The 21,788-nt window shown below is 37.7% G+C and overlaps 2 protein-coding genes across 2 annotated transcripts; both read right to left on the bottom strand.

The window, feature by feature from the left end:
- Nucleotides 1-638: 638 nt before the first annotated feature.
- LOC122754422 (trace amine-associated receptor 6-like) lies at nucleotides 639-2,083 on the bottom strand. Its single transcript, XM_044002825.1, has 2 exons — nucleotides 2,013-2,083; nucleotides 639-1,753 (listed from the first exon to the last, which is right to left on the bottom strand). The coding sequence occupies exon 2, from the start codon at nucleotides 1,692-1,694 to the stop codon at nucleotides 639-641; it is 1,056 nt and encodes a 351-aa protein (XP_043858760.1). The 5' UTR covers nucleotides 1,695-1,753; nucleotides 2,013-2,083.
- Nucleotides 2,084-7,053: 4,970 nt separating this feature from the next.
- On the bottom strand, nucleotides 7,054-8,166 carry LOC122755136 (trace amine-associated receptor 8b-like). The gene has a single exon (XM_044003486.1). It carries the CDS (start codon nucleotides 8,149-8,151, stop codon nucleotides 7,054-7,056), a length of 1,098 nt encoding a protein of 365 aa, XP_043859421.1. The 5' UTR covers nucleotides 8,152-8,166.
- Between the last annotated feature and the right edge of the window lie 13,622 nt (nucleotides 8,167-21,788).

The following is a 21,788-nucleotide window of genomic DNA, read 5'->3' as shown; positions in this document are numbered from 1 at the left end:
ACAAGTCCAAAAAATCAAGAAAATCCTTGTCCTCAAGTTGTTCTGTTCTAGGGATGAGGTGGTGGTAGTGATAGTGGTGGGACACACAATGTTCAAAGGTAAATAAATAGAAAATACACACATATATGTGTATATTTATATAATGCATATACACACATGTATGTGAGTATATTCAATATATATATGCATCTTGTATTTATTTATCTATATTTGTATATATTATATATATTTACATATAATAAAAATTATGAGGATGCACTGGCACTAACAGCCAGGAGATTCAACAATCATGATTCTCGAGCTAAAGCTGTGATGGGCAATGGTAGGAATTCCAAGATACAGAGCTAAGGAGGAAATCATTGTGAAACAAAAGATCAGTAGACTGGAGGAAGAAAATGAGTCCCCAAGATAAATCTTTGTAGAGAATATGAGACCCTTAGTTAATCCTGCATAATTTAGGTAAGCAAAAGCTTTCTCAGTGGTCATCAGGAAATCCACACATTAAAAGACTTATGGTTGACCTGTCTAATTGAAAATTATTTCTTTTTTCCTCTTTTATATGTTTCTCTCTGTAATTATGTACCAATTGTCCATATATTCAGAAATTGGGAATACATAAGAATATATTATAAAATTCCTCATTCTAATCCTTTGCCTTGCTCAGAAAATAAATTTGTGGTTGAAGAGCTATCTTCTAAGATTTTCCCAGTTACAATCAATTTTATGGCTTTCCTAAACCATGGATAGAAGAAAGCATAAATCAAGGGGTTCATGGCTGAGTTATAATAAGCAAACCAACAAAGGATTTCATAAATATAGGCAGGGGTGATGAAGCCTATGAATGCATCAATCAATGCATCAATAGAATAGGGTAACCATGAAATCAGAAATGCAATCACTGCAATACCCAGTGTTTTGGCTGCTTTTCTCTCCCTCTTGGACACTCTGGCTTTGTAACTTTCTGAAGATGAAGATTCCCCTTTGTTGCTTGTATTTTCAATCTTTCTAGCTTGGATTTTAGCTACAAGAAAAATCTTACAGTAAAGGATGATCATAACCAGAGTGGGGATGAAGAACAACAGAAAATCTACTAGCACCCAATTTTGATTCACATAAACCTGACAAGTCCCTACACAGGTGAGGGCACTTATTAATTCCTCCAATCCATCATCATTGGCACCTGTGTAGAAAACAGAACCACTATAAGTAATGGGGATAATCCAGGAGAGAGCAATACACAGCCCAGAAACATTCACTGTGAACTTGGTTGGATAGATCAGAGGGTCAGTGACAGCGATATATCTATCAATGGAGATGAAGCATAAATGAAAGAGGGAAGCATAACAAAATGCTGTATCACCACAGCTATGAAATGTACAGAAAGTCTCCCCAAAGTACCAGCAACTCTCCACCGACCTCACCATGCTGAAGGGCATCACAGTGGCTCCCACCAAAAAGTCAGCACAAGCCAAGGAGGCAATGAGAAAATTGGCTGGAGAGTGCAGCTGCTTGAAGTGAAAGATAGAAATCATTACCAGAAGGTTTCCAAATACTGCAAGCACAGCCCCAGAGCCAAACACCACATAGAGGATCACTCGGGATCCCTGGGAATAGGGATTTTTAATACAGGATCCATTTACATTTTGAAAGCATAACTGGACAGCTGCAGGCTGGAATTCAGAGCTGCTACTCATGATTCTTCTTTTAGAAACTTGGAGTATCTGTGCTCTTGATTGTTAAATTCTTAATTCTCCTACAAAAAGACATGTTCCGTGTAAATAAATAAAATGATTTGGATTAAATTTATGCCCCCCAATTCTCCCTATTACTTCACTTTGAAGGCATTATGATCCTTTCCTGTTTTATCTATAAACTCCAAATTATTATGTATAATCACAAGATGAACCTATGACTGTATTTTCAGGGTTTTCAGTAAATAAATGAGCACCAAGTAAATCATTAACTTTAAGTACATGTACTTTGAAAGTGTATAAGCAGTGGAAATTCCATACCTGCTCTTCTGGTAACATTTCCTCCTGATCTTCTGTTCTGTTCCTGGAACAGCTTCTCTTTGTCAAAAGCTGGGAAATAGGACGTGATTATGCCGCTGCTGACTCACCTTTTATTCGACTTGCCTCCTGATGTTGTCAGGTTAGATTAATGCCCAAAGCACACTTTACTTTCAGGAAGTTTGCCAAAGAAATCTCGTCTACTGAAAACCCTTAAGATAGAATCCCTGTAGTGTAAGGTGTGAACTGAGAGGATAAAACTTTTTTTTTCAGGAATCATTACCAAGGAAAATTTCCTACAGAGCTACAGTTTATATTCCAGTAACATACATACACCAATATGTATATGCATAGGCATATGTGCATATACACAGGCATATAATAATTTAACAAACATGTATATAATTACACACATGTATGCACATATGTAGGCCAAAATAAGTTACCAGGTTGTTACCCAGTTTATGGATGCCAATGCACTTATAATTCTATCACTTTTATACATGTTATCTAAATACTTGTTACTGTACATGCACACACACAATGCAGTATAACAATGTGTGTGCATGCTTATATGCACATATGTAAAATGAGCAAGCCTATTCATTACACAGTATGTGTTGTACACATGTACACTTACATGCACATATGTTTGTGTTTATATGCATGTGTGTACATACATATATAATATATGCACATGTATTGTGTTCATATGGAGGAATAGAGGATAGAGAGCCAGCCTCAGACTCATGAAAACCTGGGTTCATACTTGCTATATGACACCTTATGTCACTTTACTTAGTGCCCTAGCAACTCTAAGTAGAAAAGCAGGTACTTAGCTATATTGGTAGATGAAATTTGCTACATCAATGAAATCACAGGTCTGGCCCAAAAAACCCAAAACACCAAAACAAAACCCAAACCCAACCCTTGTGTGCCTATATTAATACTTATATTAAAATTGATCTATAACCACAAATCCAAACAAAAAATTGGAAACTTTCTGTCTAATATCTTGTGATGATTAAAAAATTCTGAGACCAAATGTCTGGGTAAATTAAAATCAGTTTTATTAAGAACATCTAGAAAGTAGTCAGCAAAAGCAAGCACATTCTTCCCTCTGTAGCCAAAGAGACTACATGGCTACTTCTTTAGGGTTTTATGCCTTTTAGACAAGAGGTATTCCATCAAACAGCATTCAAATATAATTGGTTAATGTGATGGGAGATGGGCTTTATATATATATATATATGTATATGTATATGTATATGTATGTATATTTGGTGAGACAATTGGGGTTAAGTGATTTGCCCAGGGTCACACAGCTAGTCAGTGTCAAGTTTCTGAGGTCGGATTTGAACTCAGGTCCTCCTGAATTCAGGGCTGGTGCTCTATCCACTGTGCCACCTAGCTGCCCCACCTCTCTCTACTCTTAACTTTGTTACTAAATAATTGTGACACCTTAAAGATTTTTTTAATCAGAGTCAACTACATACAAAGCAGTGGAACTATATGATTACTTTTTAGGGTTTCAGTGTTATGTGTCAGATAAATGATTAAATTTTATGGAAATTAAACAATGAAAGTCAAGAATGAGGGAAAAAACAGAAGAGGAGAAAGGAAAACCCAGTTCAGTTTTAGTTCTGACTCATCAGATGGTGTTCAGAAATCATCTCAATGTCATTTAGAAATAACTTTCCTTACTTCTCCCATGTCAATTAGGATTGAATATCCAGACCATTTATTTATTTATTCATTATTATTTAATAATTTATTCATTTATCCATTCTTTCTTTTGTCTATTTACCTATCATCTCTCTCACCCATCTATCAGTCAATCTATGTATCTATCTATTTATCTATCTATCTATCTATGTATCTATGTATCTATCAATCTATCTATTTATGTATCTATCTATGTATCTATCAATCTATCTATCTATTTATGGATCTATGTATGTATATATGTATCTATTTATGGATCTATGTATCTATCTATCAGTCTATCTATCTATCTATGTATCTATCTGTATCTATGTATCTATCTATGGATCTATCAATCTATCTATCTTTTTATGTATCTATCTATCTATCTATCTTGCAAGGATTTTAAATCAAGGAATAGAGGAGAAACTAGAATGGATTTTGAAGTTGTAATTCAGTATGATTCAGTGGATACTAAAGGATGGAAGCATCTCCCAAGAGGTGCCACAATGCCAAGTCAACCAGGACAAGATTAAGGTAGTCAAAGGATTGTGAAATAGGTTTGGGAAGTAACCTTAGGTGAGAATTGATCATTGATGGATTAAGAAACTAAGGCCCAGGGAGGTTAACTTCAAGGTAGGAAGTAAGGAGGAGATGAAGATTTGAAAGCAGATCATCTATGTATGAAATCAACTTCCCTTCTAATATGCTACCTTGAAGAAGCTAGAAACCATGTTACCAGTTGGCAAGTATAACATGATTGTTCCCAAGAAAATGGAAGAATTCATCACTATATTTTGGACTGGTTATATCCAATATGATGTCAATGATATTATGATGAAGGTAAATGCTGGAGTCACAAATGAGAAGAGTAGGCATCTCCAGTCATTCACGAGAGACAAAGTTTAATCACAGGGTGCTCAGAATATATACAGAGAGATCAAATGCAGCTGGTCAGTGTGTCCATCCAGTGGAACAAACTCAAACAGTGTAACATTAGGACTTTCACAATGATGAATACAAGAACAAAATGTTCTTTACAGGGAATGGCTAGTTTTAACCAAAACACATTGTTCAGTGTGTTCTATTTGATTTATGTGTTTGTTAATTTTTGTATCCTGGCCACAGCCTTGGAGTCGACCCTGAGGTCATTCCTCAGGTCCAGTAATCATGCTATATTTTGTTAACCAATTCCAATCTATCCCCCACAGGTAAATAACCAAAGAGATATATAATTTGCTATTCATTTTAAATATATAATAAAGTTATTATGTAACTTTCTTTTTTCCCTTTCCCCTCCCTCCACCCTAGAGATGGCAACCATTAGACACAAATATGTGTGTGTATGTGAAATCATTCTATCCATACTTATAGTTATCAATTCTTTAGTGTCTTCCTTCATAGGCCCTTTGTAGTTAATTTGAGTATTTATAATAGTCAAAATGACTTAGCTCTCAAAGTTGTCCTTAAAACAATATTGCTGTTACTGTAAAAAACATTTTCTTGGTTCTCCTCATTTCACTCTTCACTGGGTGAATAGCAAGTCTATCCATATTTTTGTAAGATCATCAAGCTCATCATTTCTTATAGCATAGTAGTATTCCATCACAATCACATACCACAACTTGTTTAGCCATTCCCCAAATGATGGTCATACCCACAATTTCCAGTTCTTTGCCACAAGAAGAGCTGCTATAAATATTTTAGAACATAGAGGTTCTTTTCCTTTTCCCTTAATCATCTTTGGAAATAGACCCAGTGATGGTATTGATGGGTAAATAGTTTGATAGCTCTTTGAACATAATTCCAGTTTGCTCTCCAAAATGGTTGGATCAGTTCACAGTTCCACCAACAATGAATTAGGGTCCCAATTTTTCCAAATCCCCTCCAATATTTGTCACTTTCTCTTTCAATGATTTTAGCCAACCTGATAAGTATAAAATGATATCTCAAAGTTGTTTTAATTTGCATTTCTTTAATCAGTGATTTAGAACATTTTTTCACGTGACTGTAAATGATTTTGATTTCTTCATCAGAAAACTTCCCATTCATATTCTTTGGCCATTTATCAATTGGGGAAGTGCAGAATTAACTGAACAGGAATTATTGTACCTGTCAGATTGTAGAAATTGTCTATTAGATTAATGGAATGATCAAATAATTATGAAAGCTAATCAAAACCTGTTTTACTTGCTAATTTGGAATTGTTATTTGTGTTAGTAAATTAATAGAAATGAAACAAATGTTAAAAATTGTTTTTACATATAATTTGTGAATTTTTTTGTTGCAGGGCAACAGGGGTTTAGTGACTTGCCCAGGGTCACACAGCTAGTAAATGTCAAGTGTCTGAGGCCGGATTTGAACTCAGGTACTCCTGACTCCAGGGCCGGTGCTCTATCCACTGCACCATCTAGCTGCCCCACAGATACATTTTTTTAAAACAACAAAGAATCATGAGGAAAGTTTAAAAAAACACTTAAAACAGGTGATTTTTTTCCTCCTTCATTTGAGATGCTAACCCAAGAAAGGGATTAGAATGAAAAGTGCTATGAAATAAGAAAAGAAAAGAAAAAAAAAAGAACCAAGGGAACCCATGCATGAGGTGTGAGCTATATCTCACTTCAGTCTTTAAAACAGTAGGGGAAAAAGATACAAAGTTCTTAGATCCAGAATGAAGCTATATTGAATGGGTTGGTAATAATGAAGGGGGAGAAAGGCAGACAGACATACAGAGAGAGAGAGAGAGAGAGAGAGAGAGAGAGAGAGAGAGAGAGAGAGAGAGAGAGAAAGAGAGACAGAGAGAATGAGAAACTTTTCTACTTCATTTGAAATGCTAACCCAGGAAAGGGATTAGAATGAAAAGTGCTATGAAATAAGAAAAGAAAAGAAAAAAAGAACCAAGGGAGCCCAGGTTATTGGAGGTGTGAGCTATACTTCAGTATTTCAGAGAAACTAAGACAGAAAAGATACCAAATGAGAAGAGGCAGGCACTGGTGGGAAGCTTTGAAACCTTGTAATTTTATTTGGCAAATGCATTTTACCAAATGAATTTATTGAACTGAAATTGGAGGTTTGTGTCTCATGTAAAGAGCAACAAATTTTTTACATATTAAAAAAGTCCTTCATCTTAGGTTTTTCCACTGTTTGATAATAGATTTCTTTCTTTTTTTTTTTTTTTTTTAGTGAGGCAATTGGGGTTAAGTGACTTGCCCAAGGTCACACAGCTAGTAAGTGTTAAGTGTCTGAGGCTGGATTTGAACTCAGGTACTCCTGAATCCAGGGCCGGTGCTCTATCCACTGCGCCACCTAGCTGCCCCAATAGATTTCTTTCAAGTAAATTTTAACTTCTTCCATTGGAAGCCTTTGCCTGTTCAGAAAACAAATCTATTGTTGAAGTGTGACCTCTGAAGACTTTCCCAGTGACAATCAGTTTAACAGCTCTTCTAAACCAAGGGTAAAAGAAAGCATAAATCAGAGGGTTCATGGCTGAATTATAATAGGCAAACCAAACTAAAATTTCATAAATATATGTTGGGGTGATGAAGCCTAGGAAAGCATCAATTATTGTTTCAACAAAATAGGGGAACCATGAAATTACAAATGCAATCACAGCAATGCCCAGTGTTTTTGCTGCTTTTCTCTCCCTCTTGGACACTCTGGCTTTGTAACTATCTGAGGATGAAGATTCCCCTTTGCTACTTGTGTTTTCAATCCTTCTAGCCTGTTGTTTAGCTATTAGAAAAATCTTAAAGTAAAGAATAACCATAACCAGAGTGGGGATGAAGAACAATAGAAAACCTACCAATGACCAGGTTTGATTCATAGCAGTCTGACAGCCTCCCACACACTTGAGGGCACTTACTAATTCCTCCAGCCCATCGTCATTGACACCAGTGGAAAGAATTGAAAAGACGTAAGTAATAGCAAGAAGCCATGAGACTGTGATGCACACTAAGGAAACATTCAAAGTGACTTTGGTTGGATAGATCAGAGGGTCAGTGACAGCAATGTATCTATCAATGGAGATGAAGCACAAGTGAAAAATGGAAGAATAACAAAATGATCCATCAAAATAACAGTGAACTTTACAATATCTCTTCCCAAAATACCAACAACTCTCCACCGACCTCACCATGCTGAAGGGCATCACAGTGGCTCCCACCAAAAAGTCAGCATAAGCCAAGGAGGCAATGAGAAAATTGGCTGGAGAGTGCAGCTGCTTGAAGTGAAAGATAGAAATCATTACCAGGAAGTTTCCAAATACTGCCAGTACAGCCCCAGAGCCAAAGGCCATGTAGAGGATGATTTGGGGTCCCAGGGAGTAGGGAGTCTGAATGCAGGACCCATTGATATTCTCATAACAGAGCTGCACTGCTGCAGGCTGGAACCCATTGTTGCTGCTCATGATTCTGGTCTCTGAACCTTGCAGAATTTTCATTAGCTTGTGTATTTTTGGTGTTATTGAAATCTATAATTCTTTCCTTAAGATAAAAGATGCATCGAACTAATACCTTAAGAAATCTACCAGTTGCTATCTTTAATTAATTATGAACTTTTCCATTGATACTATGAATTACAAATCTTCTCATGCTTATTCAGAAGATAGCTATCTCATTCAGAAACACTTTTGCAACTAATTTCAAAGCAATTAATTAATAGTCTGGGCAAATCTTCTAAAGATCTCTATGACACATGTGAATGCCTTAACTGCTTATTTAATAAAATTTCTCTTCGACCTTCTAGTTCTTTACCTTTGAGGAGCTTATCTTTGTCAAGAGGAGAGAGATGTTATGTGATCACGCAGCTCAAAGGTTCGCTTTTATTCCAGTGCTCTCTCCCATGGTATCTGTTAACAGTTAATGCCCAAAGCACCTGGAAAGTCAACCAAAGAAATCCCCATCCCCTCAAAACCTCCAAGATGGAATCCCTATTGTGTGAGGTGTGAACTGAGAAGACAAACTTTTTTCCAGTCATTATTAGAAAGATTGCTTTTTAGTCTATAGGAAATCTATCAACTTGACTTGGCAATATATACACATCTATACATAGAAATTTTGTTTCTTTTATGGATTTCATTATTTTATATATGCATGCATATATATTTGTACATTTAAAGAATAATAGTGAGCACTTACACATCAAATTAACATTTGCTAAGAACTTTACATATGTTATCTCAAACCTCACAACCCTGAAATAGATGCTATAATCTTCATTTTACAGAAGGGGAAACTGAGGCTGAGAAATTAAATTCCCTGCCCACAGTAACACAGCTTGAAAATGTATGAGGCAGCCATCAATCACAAGTCTTCCTGTTTCTTAATTCCTGCATTCTATCCACTGATCCACCTAGTTTTGTTTTTTCCCCCTAGTGTCTCTAAACATTTAAAAAAAAAAGTCTGGGTAAATCTCTGGTCTCACAAAATTTTCTGTGAAGGACAATTGATATATGAAACAAACCACTAAAAATGAGAGAGCCCTGACTCTTTTGGCCTTAGGGCAGAGAAAGGATCTTGGGGCAGACTGCCATGCAGTAGGAGTGTGGGGGACTAAAAAGGAATCCTGCGGGAAAAGTCATGAGTTCAAATCCCAGCAATGCCACTTGCATAAATGACAACCAATCCATTTCAGTTTTCTCATCTATCAAATATGAGCCTTGGACTAGATGCCCTCTAAGCTCTATGCTCTAACCCATCTTTGATGGATTTTAGAAATATCTATGCCCTGTGATACTTTCTTACCTTTTCCCTTTTCTTTTTCTTTTGCTTCTGTTCTCTTCTTCTGTCAACCTCTGATGTGGTTTTCCTTTGAAATGGTAGGGCCAGAGACCAACACACTCACCTCTGATCCATTCCCTTTGTTTCCATAGCATGTAGATGCTCAGACGTTGCTCGAGTTGGAGCACTTTTGTGTTGGTGATCCTATCTGACCAAGATATGCCAAGGATGTGCCCAAGGCAGTGCATGTGGAAGCTGTTAAGCTTCTTCTCTTGTCTAGTATACATAGTCCATATTTTGCTGCCATACAGTAAAGTACTCAGGATGCATGATCTATAGACAGCAAATTTGGTTCATCTTGTCAGTTTACTGTTTACTCAGACATGCTTGGCAAGCTTAGCCATAGTTGAAGTAGCTTTCCCAATCCTCTGATTGATCTCAGAATCAAGTGACAAATTGTCACTGACAATAGAGCCAAGATACAAGAATTGGCTTATGACATCCAACTGATAGCTACCGATGTGTATTAGTAGAGGCAACATAGCACTCTGACACATGACTTTCATCTTTTTAAGATTTATGGTTAGGCCAAAGTCCGTGTAAGCTTGGGAGAAGTGATCCATCAAGGTCCGCAATTCATGCTCTGAGTGACAGGCAAGTGTGGCATCATCGACGAAAAGCAGGTCTCTAAGGGTGCTACCTCTCACTCTGAGAGTGAGAATGAGTGGTGGTAATAAGCGCCACTTATTTTTTTTGTTGTTTTATTTTTTCTGGGACAATGCGGGTTAAGTGACTAACCCAAGGTCACACAGCTAGTGTGTCAAGTGTCTGAGGCCAGATTTGGACTCAGGTCCCCCTGAATCCAGGGCCTGTGCTTTATCTACTGTACCACCTACCTGCCCCTACTCTTATTTGTTAAGTAGAGGCATGATGTGTTCAGACCTGTGGTTTTAGGAAATCACTTTGGCAGCTTAGTAGAGGATAGATCAGAATGGAGAGAGATTTGATAAAGGGAAACCATTAAACCAATAATAATAATCTAAGAGTAAAGTGATGAAAACTCCACAAAAGTGGTAGCTGTGGGGGTGTTGAGGTGACATATATAAGACGTTGTGAAGGTAAAAAAGGATAATGGTTGGAAAGATTGGGCATGTGCATTGATTGATGAAACCAGCACGACTTTGAGGTTGGAAGCCATGGTGATTGGGAGGGTGGTAATGCCTTCCACAGTTACAGGAACTTTTGGAAGTGGGGAGAGGTTTGGTAAAAAAAATAATAGGTTCCTTTTTTCTTTTTGAATATAGAGACTTTAAGATGCCTACAGGATATAAGATTTCAGTTGTATAAAAGGTTATTAAATGTAGAACCAAAGATTAGAATGGAGGTTAGGGCTGGATATACAAATCTAGGAATAGAGACTCCACAACAGGAATAGAAACTACCTAGAGATGATAATTGAACCCAGGGAATCTGAAAAAAAATCATCTGAGATAATTCAAAGGTCCCCATAGTTGACTTAATCTGAGTTCTATGAACTATTTTTGTTTTTGTTTTTGTTTTTTTAGTGAGGCAATTGGGGTTAAGTGACTTGCTCAGGGTCACACAGCTAGTAAGTGTTATGTGTCTGAGGCCGGATTTGAACTCAGGTACTCCTGACTCCAGGGCCAGTGCTCTATTCACTGCACCACCTAGCTGCCCCTCTATGAACTATTTAAACAAAAAATATTTTGTTAAATATTTATGTACAATTGGTTTCTATCTAGAAGCAGCTAATTGGCACAGTGGATATAACACTTACAAAGATTTGTGTTCATATCCAGCCCCTGGCAAGTCACTTAACAACTGTCAGAATCAGTTTACTCAACTATAAAATGGGTCTAATAATAACATCCATCTCCCAATGTTTTTGTTGAGAGGATCAAATGAGTTAATATTTGTAAGGTGCTTAGTATAGTATCTGGCATATCATAAACTCTTAATGAATTCCTTCCTTCCTTCCTTCCTTCCTTCCTTCCTTCCTTCCTTCCTTCCTTCCTTCCTTCCTTCCTTCCTTCCTTCCTTCCTTCCTTCCTTCCTTCCGTGTCAAGATAATGGAATGTGGTAGATGAGGAGATTTAGCAGATACTCAGGGGCCCACCTGGAGATTGATTTAAACTGATTGAATTGGATAAGGTGACTGACTGATTGTCTTACTTCCAGTTAACTAGATTTTAAGTACATCTGGCTGGTACTTAAGAGGGTACTTAAGAGGGTATTGTTCTCAGAAGCTAAAAACTTTGAACTTTATATTGAGATCACCTTCCGGTGCAGTGAACCAATGAATTTGAATGACGCCAGCCAATCTGCTTGAAGAGCCTCCCATCTCTGGGAGGGGAACATGAAGGAGGAAAAGGACTCTGGCAGGAGAGTTCTCTCTCTTTTGGTGTGAGACATCAGCATGGTGGCAGAGGACTTCAGAAGTGGGAGGTTTAGGTAGGCGAGTATTTCAGGCGATAAGAAATCTATTCTCAATCTTTCTCTTTCTTTTACTATCTTTCAATAAACCCTTAAAAAAACCCTAAACTCATTTATCAGTGATTTTAGTCAGTTTCCCTCCAAAACTGGGGGGGGGACAGATTAGAATCCACATTTAGAATTTTTAATTACACACTTCCTTCCTTCCTTCTTTTCCCTCCCTCTCTCCCTCTCTTTCCTTTCTTTCTTCCTTAATCCAATTAATTTTATTTTATATCTTTAAAAACAAAATTCTGATAAGGGTTCCCTAGACTTTATCAGTCTGCCAAAGGCAGCCAAAACACACAAAAAAGTTAAGAACTCCTGATTTAGAGGCTTGAAGGACAGGGCCTTCAGGTGTATACACACAGGACAGTAGCCATGATATGGATGTTGAACCAGTAAAGGAAAAGTTGGACAGTAGGAGAAAAACCATGAAAACTAGAGAAGAAATAGAAGAAGATGATGACTGACAAGGTCAAAGGCTACAGAAAGGTCGAGAAGGATGAGGAATGAGAAAGGACCATTTATTTGACAAAGAAAGGATCATCAGTGACTTGTTTTAGTTGAATACTATCAGAATCTAGATTTCAGAGGATTTAGAAGAGAGTAAGAAGATAGCAATTGGAGGTAGGATACAGACAACTTTCTTAAAAAATTCTCTCAAGAAGGAAAGGAGATATCTAGGATAATAGGATCAGGTCAGTCTTTTAAGGAGGGAGAAGATATGGGTGTGTTTGAAGTCAGCAGGAAAGGAAGCAATAGGTAGAGAAATGATGAAGATAATAAGAAAAACAGAAAGGAGGTATGATAGATGAGCAATTTGCTAGATGAGATGGGATAGGATGAAGGATGCACATACAAGGTTTCTGTTATTATCACATAAGAACCCCTATAAGTGTTCTTAGTCAGTAAACTATCAGCCAAGCCTAATATGCTTTTAGAAAAGGTATTTACTAAATAGGGATAACTAGTACAGTTATTATAGAAACAGTCCTCCCAAACTGGTGGCATGGTCTTCCTTTGCACACACAAAGTCATTAGAGACACTGGGATCAAATTTATGGAACAAATGTAACTCATAGCTCCTATTTACTAAAAATTCCTTTCTCCCTTGGTGGAGTTCTCATGAAATTCCTCTTAGGGAACTTTCTAATAGCCTGTGAGAGTTGGTTCCCTTGTAGCATTCTGAAGTTGCCTTTCCTAAGCATGTCTATTTTGTTCCCAGGCTGTTTCTCAGCTCCTGGCCAGATGCTGTCATCAGCCATCCTGAGGACGCTATTATCAGATCTTGTAGACACTGTTACTGGTGCTAAAGGAAACTCTAGGTCTTTCAAATTTCCAAAATTCACAAGATAAATGGGTGGGGGAGAAGAAAGGAGATAAAGAAAAAAACTCAATTGCCTCCTTCCCCAACCCTCCAAGATGATTTCCTCTCAGAAATCTTTCATCACTGGATTTGACATTGACTGGACCTGCTTGATCCTCAAATGTGCAAATTACAAAGTGACTTACATAGACACAGAGGTGTATCTACAATAAGAAAATTAGTATATGACATGTGTCTTTTACCATTAATCAAAGCACTTCAGACCTCCCAAATTTTTTAGCATTTAGTGGAATGTGGTTTTACCTTTGATTGATTCAATCAGGTTGTCTTGGCCTTCTTTGATTACGTTCATTGGCGCTAGAGTGAAATCTCTCACCATTACACACACACACACACACACACAATTAGTATATATTATATCATATATCATAATTATGATATATGATATAATATATATTTACATATAATTATTTTCTCCCATGGAAACATAAGCTCCTTGATGTCAGAGACTGTTTTATCTTCTTCTTTGTATCACCTATAGCACAGGGCCTGCCACAAAGCAAATACTTAAATACTTGCTTATTAGTTGATCTTCTAAAGGAGAAGTGTAAAAGGAGGCTTGCACATATGTATTATGCGTGGGACCATATGTAGAGAATCTGAGAAATCTGTTTATAGGAGAGTCATGATGATGTGGAACGGAAATACTTAGGAAAGACGATTATATGTTGACATTCTATAACTAGTTCTGGTCTGTTAACCATGTAGTTAGGAAGAGTATTGACCACATAGCACAAACTGGAAGATCTTCAAAAGATTTAGTCAGTCTCAGCTCTCTGTCTTTGGCTCATTCTCTAAGCTACAATGTTGGAAGATCTTGGTGACTCCTTTGCTCCCAGTGTCCAATGAGAGACAATGCAGTAAAGAGAGAGGCCCTGGGTTCTTCCCTCCTCTGAGGCCATGAAAGGGCCATTGTCTTTGGCCTCCATATTTGTTGTTTAGGGAGCAACCTCTGGACCAAGGCAAGTAATGGCTGAGATGATAAATCACCCAATAGTCTCACCACATCTGGACCTGAGCTTTGTGGGACCAATATTATAAAGGAACTAAGTTAACAACATAACCCCAAGGTGTTAGAGGGAAATGTTGGTACTTTTATTATTGCTATATCTTTGAAGTAAATATTCCTTCATAAAATCTAACAATTTTTAAATGGTGAAATGAAATCTTTTTTGTATATATAGTCAGATCTTCAAATTGTTACATCAGACTTCAAAATTAATATCCAACTAGAAAACTGATTAGAGAAAACCAGTCTAACTATGGCTGTGCTATCCCAGGATGATAACAATACTACTAAAGAAAATTAGAATTACCCCACTTTCTGAATGGGTATGATTAGAACTAATTCCCCTATATCCCTACCTATCATTTCTCTCTCCTCATTAGGAAATTTAGAAAATACCTTCATTTCATTGGTCCTGGATATACCTTGTTAAAATAATATTTAACTTAACTAATGTTAACTAATGTGTGGACTTTTGGCTGGCTATCTGACTGCTTTTGATTTAGTATGGGCTATTTAAAAATTCCCACAACTGCTTCTCCCAAATTGATAAGCAATTAAATTTCTTCAATTAAAGCAAATGGGTTTATTTATGAGAATAAATGTAAGAGATAAGGGTAAAGAAATGAAAATTATAGGACCTGAAACCTTTTTAAACTTTCTCTCCTGCTGCCTCAAATCTCTCCCCGGAGGGTATGCTGGCCACGGTCCTTGTCTGCTCTCCCCTTTCTCAGTCTCCTTTCTCTCAGTCAGTTCCCCTTCCCTTTCACTGTTCCACTCCTCTCTCTATCTGTGCTTGTAGCATTCTCTAACTGCCAGCCCCAAAGCCCCTTTTCTTTTGTCTCCCTTCCTCGGTAGCGTCTCCATAGCCTTTCCCCTTTCACTGTGTCAACCTCTCAGGCTATATGTCCCTTATCTTCATCCTCCTGAAACTCTGGCTGACTACGACTACAAGTCATGACATCACTTTCTGATGTCATGGTCCTTTTTGAGAATGAAGCACAAACAACAATGGATTAGAGCAAAATTTTTTCTGCTGTAGGTGAACTAAAAAAAAAAAGTGCATGTAGCAATAATGATCTCAGAAAAGGTGACAGTAAAACAAAACACAATCAATCTTGTCAGGAAATTTCTCTTCACATCAAGTTAAATCTGTCTCTCTGCAACTTCCTATGAGTCCTCCTGTAGTGGAGTCAATCAAAACAAACCTAATTTCTCTTGCATATAACAGCTCTTCAAAGATTTGAAATCTATGATCAGGTTCTTTCTAGGTCTTTTTTCTCCAAACTAAATAACTCCATTTATCTTAGCATTCTTATCTCTTTATCCTACTACTACAATGCCCTGAATGTTATTTGGGTTCCTAGATACCTTAGAGCCCTTTGAAAATGAATTACTACTCCCAACCAGCCCTGGGTTTTCTTCCTTCCTTCTCATTTTCCAGTCTAATGCCACATCCCTACTCTGTATATCACTAGCTGCTTAGTCTTTCGTGTTTTTTTTTTTGTTTGTTTTTTTAGGCAATGGGGGTTAAGTGACTTGTCCACGGTCACACAGCTAGTAAGTGTCAAGTGTCTGAGGCCGGATTTGAACTCAGGTACTCCTGAATCCAGGGCTGGTGCTTTAACCACTTTCATGTTATTTAAAAAAAATAGATATCTTTCATTTTTATGGCCTTCATGTGTATATTTATATGTATACACATATATGTACATACATATATACATGTATATACCTCCCGAAATATATGTACACATAAACATATACTACTGTGTATATGTGTCTAATATCTCCTAGCAAGCCATCCATGGTACCAAAGAAATTTTAAAAATAAAGATAATAAATTTAGCAATATCAACACATCAATAGAATCTGGCAGTATACGCATAGAACAAACTAAGAAAGGAAACAAGATGCCCAGTCATATCACCAATGAATGATCTTTGGGCCATTCAGAAAAACAGAGGTTTCCTACCCCAAATATAAATGGAAGAATAGGTCTTTGGAGTGCCACTTCTTTGGGCATATTCTCAAATCATTTAAGCCAGCTTTTTACATTGTGACAATAGCTGATTGTGATTGATGATGAAGTTTGTCCTATAGGCAGGTTTCTTATACTCTTTCTATTGAGGTCCTAGAATTACCTAAAAAAAAACCCCCAAAAAACAAAAGGAACTAACTAGAATTCTATGGCACAGCCATTGGGTAAAATGAAGTATAATTCTGTGAGGAATGATAACACCGTGATAGGGGAATTTGAAGAACTCCAGAGCTGGGTAAGGCGAAAGTCACTACCAATGAAGAAGGGGCTTTGGTCCAATGTCTGTTTCTAAATAACATTGTAAACTTGACCAAATAACCATATTACTTGCCTTAGCTTTAAAACTGTAGGATTGAAGTACGTGTAATTCCATCTCTAGCAAAGTATGGTTGTATTTTTTGTGGTCTCCATACAAATGTTTAATCTTCAAAGTAGGGGGAAGGCAATTTTTGCATGAAGAAATCACTTTTATGTAATACAGAGGGGGAGATTATTGAATTTAGAAGCTAGCCCTGGTTCCATTCTTGTGTTTGAAGCTTTATAACTGTATGTGATAGTGAGGAAGCCATCTGTCTTCTTGGACCTTGGGTTTCCTTAAGTGTAAAATGAGAGTATTGGACCAGGAACTCATCAAGTTCCTTTGTTAATATAGTTTGGAGTAATAAATTTATTAATAATAGTCTGGTGTATTTTTTTTTTCAGGGCAATGAGGGTTAAGTGACTTGCCCAGGGTCACACAGCTAGTAAGTGTCAAGTGTCGGAGGCCAGATTTGAACTCAGGTACTCCTGAATCCAGGGCTGGTGCTTTATCCACTGTACCACCTAGCTGCCTCTCATCAAGTTCCTTAAAGCACTAAAGGCTATAAATTGTTTCATCCCATTTGTCTAAGTGAGCATTTTAAGCCCAAACAGCAGCCATGTTATGCTTTGTGAGAAGATAAAAAGGACCTATTTCTGCAAAATTCCCTTCCATTCTTTTTAATTCACTTGAAAATAAATAGTCAGGCATGAACCTCAATGTACTTTGCTTTTGATGTGACTGACCTTGCCAGCATGGTTAACAAAAACATGTTCAGTTGAAAATTAAAGGGAATCTCCACTGTGCCCTGCTATCTACCTATTCAGTCATCCATTTATAAAATGTTGATTTAGGCCATGAATTTTTGCACCAGAGTCATTTACAAGTAATCTGAACCCTCTTTGCCCGGGCTTCCACATTTGAACTATCCCTATTAACAAAGTAAAACAATTCAGCAACAACACAAACAATGCATTTCCTACTTCATTTAATACATGAAATGTTCCCTTCTGAGAAGAGGAAAGTGCATATCATTCTTCACCTCAGGACCATGATAGGCTTTTCAATTATTCCATTTAGTTTCACTTCAATAATATTTTCATTTGTATTGTCTTAGGTACAACTAAATTATTCTGCTGAGTTTATTAATCAGATTATGAGGTCACATCTCCAGAAGTTCCATTTCGCCTCAGACTAGATACAAACTCTTCTGTTTGGAATTCAAAGCCCTTCACAGCCAGAGTGAATCATACCTTTCTAAAGTTTCTATACATTGTTCCCTTTGTGCTGTTTCTCATAGATGACATTCAACCTCCAATTTGTGCCTTTTACATAGACTATCCTAATGCTTGGATTTTCCTTGGATTTCCTAAGGCATTTTCTCCTCACACTTCTTAGAATTCCCCCAGCTTTTTTCAAAATTTATATTAAGCACCACTTCCTACATGACAACTTTTCTAATTTCCCCCAATTGTTAGTGCCTGTTGCCCCCTAAAATTACCCTGTATTTACTTTGTGTTTTGTATATCTTTAGAAGATCATAGATCTGTGAGACATTTTATAAGTCACCTCATTCAACCTCCTCATTTTACATGTGAGGAAACAGATCAAGAGAAGTGATGTGAATTTCCCAGGATGAGAAAGGTTGTAAGTGTTAGGACTGGCATTTGAACTTGGGTCTGTGGACTCCCAAGCTCACTGTTCATTCTACTGCGCCATATTGCCTCAATGCCTTGGCAGATGGGCTAAACCAGGTTGAGGGTAACCAACAGACCTCAAACCTGTTGGTGATTTAGGAGGATGTCTACCCCAAGCATGTGAAAACTCCCCCCCCGCCCCCAGCCCAAGGAATGGGTGGATAAATTCAATTTGTTCCAACAGTCATGAAGGTGGCAGAAGCAGGCATTGTGCAGGGTTTAGAACTTGGTCAGACATCAAAGATGCCAAGGTTATGCACTGTATCCTGGGCCATTGCCAGTTGTTCTGACTTCTATCTTGCCCACTGGACTTGGATGACTCTCCCTGAAAGGGAAAATGGAGTTGATGATTGCTTCACTTAAATCCAATTCTTGGATGAATCAAGACATCACCCTGTGATATCATTGGTTGTCTTTGAAAATGAAGGACAAACAACAGGAAGAGGAGCAGTGTGGTACAGTAGAAAAATAGGGCCTTTGGCATCAAAAGAACTTGTTCAATTCTTTCCTCTACCACTTACTATTTACTCAACTTTAGGTAAGTTGCTTATCTCTTTGAGACACAATTTCCTTATTTTCCAAATGAGGGGATTGGACTAGATCTTATGAGGGTTTTTAAATCTAAGACTCTGTGTTGTTTTTCTAATATCCTTGAGGGCAGGGTCCATTTCTTTTCTTTTCTTTTCTTTTTTTCTTTTTTTTTTCTTTTTTTTTTTTTTTTAGTGAGGCAATTGGGGTTAAGTGACTTGCCCAGGGTCACACAGCTAGTAAGTGTTAAGTGTCTGAGGCGGGATTTGAACTCAGGTACTCCTGACTCCAGGGCCGGAGCTCTATCCACTGCGCCATCTAGCTGCCCCCTTTTCTTTTTTCTTTATTTTGGTTTGTATCCCCAGAACCTAGCAGTGTCTATGGAGATTTTTTTTGCTATGCCTGGATCACATTTCCCTTTTATTCACTTCATTAAACAAGGCACTGGGGCCCAATGACCTCTGAGGTGTCAGCCTTCTGAGAGTCAATATCATACGATATCTAAACGCTTAAACTTTCCAGTTTAAGCACCAAAAGACAGAGTCAAGAAAAGAGGGAAGCAGGGCAGCTAGGTGGCGCAGGGGATAGAGCACAGGCCCTGGAGTCAGGAGTACCTGAGTTCAAATCCGGCCTCAGATACTTAACACTTACTAGCTGTGTGACCCTGGGCAAGTCACTTAACCCCAATTGCCTCACTAAAAAAAAAAAAAGAAAAAGAAAAGAGGGAAGCTTTGTAGTAGATAGATCAATCAATAACCTTGAAAATATTACCAATAATCTCGAGAGTATTTAGAAACAGCCTTGCTACCTGCTGCCTTCTCATTTAGCATTGTTCAGTCTTTTTTCCACTCACTTAAGATTCTTCATGATCTCATTTGGAGTTTTCTTGGCAAAATTGCTAGGGTGGTTTTCCATTTCTTTCTCCAGCTCATTTTACAGGTGAGGAAACTAAGGCAAACAGAATTAAGTGACTTTCTCAGGATTACACAGCTAGTAAGTGTATGAGGCCAGATTTGGATGCAGGAAGAGAGGTCTTCCTGACTCCAGGTCTGGTATTCTATTCACTGAACCACTTACCTGCCCCCATTTAGCATTGTATTGTTATATTTTGTGTGTGTGTGTGAGGCAATTGGGGTTAAGCAACTTGCTCAGGGTCACACAGCTAGTGTCATTTGTCTGAGGCTGGAACTCGGGTGCTCCTGATGACAGGGCCGATGCTCTATACACTGCACCACATAGCTGCCCCTTCTATATTATTTTTATAAGAATTTTATCTCACAGAATATAAGAGAAAATGAATCAGATCTTGACATAGAAACTCATCTGGATTCACTGGCCACCAGTAAGGAGGATACCACCTCCAAAGAGGCATCAGAAATGTCCAATTTATCAAAAGAAGATTTCGTTTTAAGGTATCTTAGAGTTCATCTTGTGCAGTTTTATTATTTAACATGAAAAAACCTGAGACCCATCTAGGTTAAATCTGAAGTCATATAAGTAGTAAGTTTGGACTTCTGGATATCTGGACTGACATATGACATCTAGGTGAGAGGGGAATTTTGTGAACATCAGTGATAGAGGAGGAGAGAGACATGTTTCAGAATATGAAATCCTGTATTGCCAGGGAATGTTGGAATTTGAGTTCCTGGCTATTAGCCAGAGTTATGTGGCCCCAATACAGTACTTTTTTTTTTTTTTAGTGAGGCAATTAGGGTTAAGTGACTTGCCCAGGGTCACACAGCTAGTAAGTGTTAAGTGTCTGAGACCGGATTTGAACTCAGGTCCTCCTGACTCCAGGGCCAGTGCTTTATCCACTGCACCACCTAGCTGCCCCCAATACAGTACTTTTTAAAAATCCTGGTTCCCTATATTACTTCTGATCCAAGAAAGCCAAGATGGGGGAAGGACTAGGGAGCAACACAATGATCTTATGGCCCAGGGAATAAAGACTTTGTATTTCTTTTTCATGAAGAAGAGGTATAAACTAAACCCTTTACCTCCAGTAAAGATGCAGAGGACTTCTTAGCCTCAGTGTTATCAAGAAGGGAACCAGCCTAAAAGACTATAGTGTAAGCAACTTGGATGGGAAGGCTTTAGAAACATCAATTTGGGAGTGAAGCCTTTTGTAATCTGAGCTAACTATCCAGACACTGTAGCTATTAGAAGCTAAGTGGCAAAGTGTATAGAATTCTGCATGTGAAGTTGGCAATACTTGAGTTCAAATCCTCCCTTAGACATTTGTTTAACTATGTAACTCCGGAGAAGTCCCTTAACCTCTCTAACCCAAAGTTTCTTCATCTGTAAAATGAGGGGCTTAGATTTGATAGCCTCTAAATTCCCTTCCAGCACTAAATCTATGCCATATTCCATTTCAACATCTTTGTCTTACTTCATTTCTCCTAGGGAGAGAATAGTCTGGGTAAGTATATTGGTCTTTCTCTCCAACAAAAGTGTGCATTGTCTAAGGTTTCTGAATAGGAGCCAGATGCTTTAGGGAATGACACTCATTTTGCTCACTATAATAACATTGAATTAGATTAAGGCAAATGCCAGTTAGAAATGTGTTGTGAAAAATCTAAGGTGTAACATCCTTCTATCTCCACTGTATATTCCAACTGGGGTATACAACTAGCCCACAACTCTTTTATGTAACTAAGAAAGTTCAATGAAAAATGAAGTCATCCTCTGACCACTTACTAAGCTATTCCCAAATGCCGGACAACAAAGGGTGGGAAACCTTCCAATTTCCCCTGAACCTTAGACAAGACCCTCTATCAAGCATCTTTGCTCTAGTGGAAGCCCAGACATATAAGCTGGAGAATATGGTTCCTACCAGGGGGATGCAAGACTAATATGAGGCAAAGTATTAAGTTATAAGGAAGACACAGTTTGTCTGATATTTTAA

The sequence above is a fragment of the Dromiciops gliroides genome, chromosome 4, assembly GCF_019393635.1.
Source record: "Dromiciops gliroides isolate mDroGli1 chromosome 4, mDroGli1.pri, whole genome shotgun sequence".
NCBI classification, from domain to species: domain Eukaryota; kingdom Metazoa; phylum Chordata; class Mammalia; order Microbiotheria; family Microbiotheriidae; genus Dromiciops; species Dromiciops gliroides.
Note: the sequence above shows the minus strand (reverse complement) of the source record. Positions and strands in the feature narration are given on the sequence as shown.

Bases quoted from the DNA above. Each gene is read 5' to 3' on its own strand.
- LOC122754422 (XM_044002825.1), bottom strand. From the start codon at position 1,694: ATGAGTAGCAGCTCTGAATTCCAGCCTGCAGCTGTCCAGTTATGCTTT.
- LOC122755136 (XM_044003486.1), bottom strand. From the start codon at position 8,151: ATGAAAATTCTGCAAGGTTCAGAGACCAGAATCATGAGCAGCAACAAT.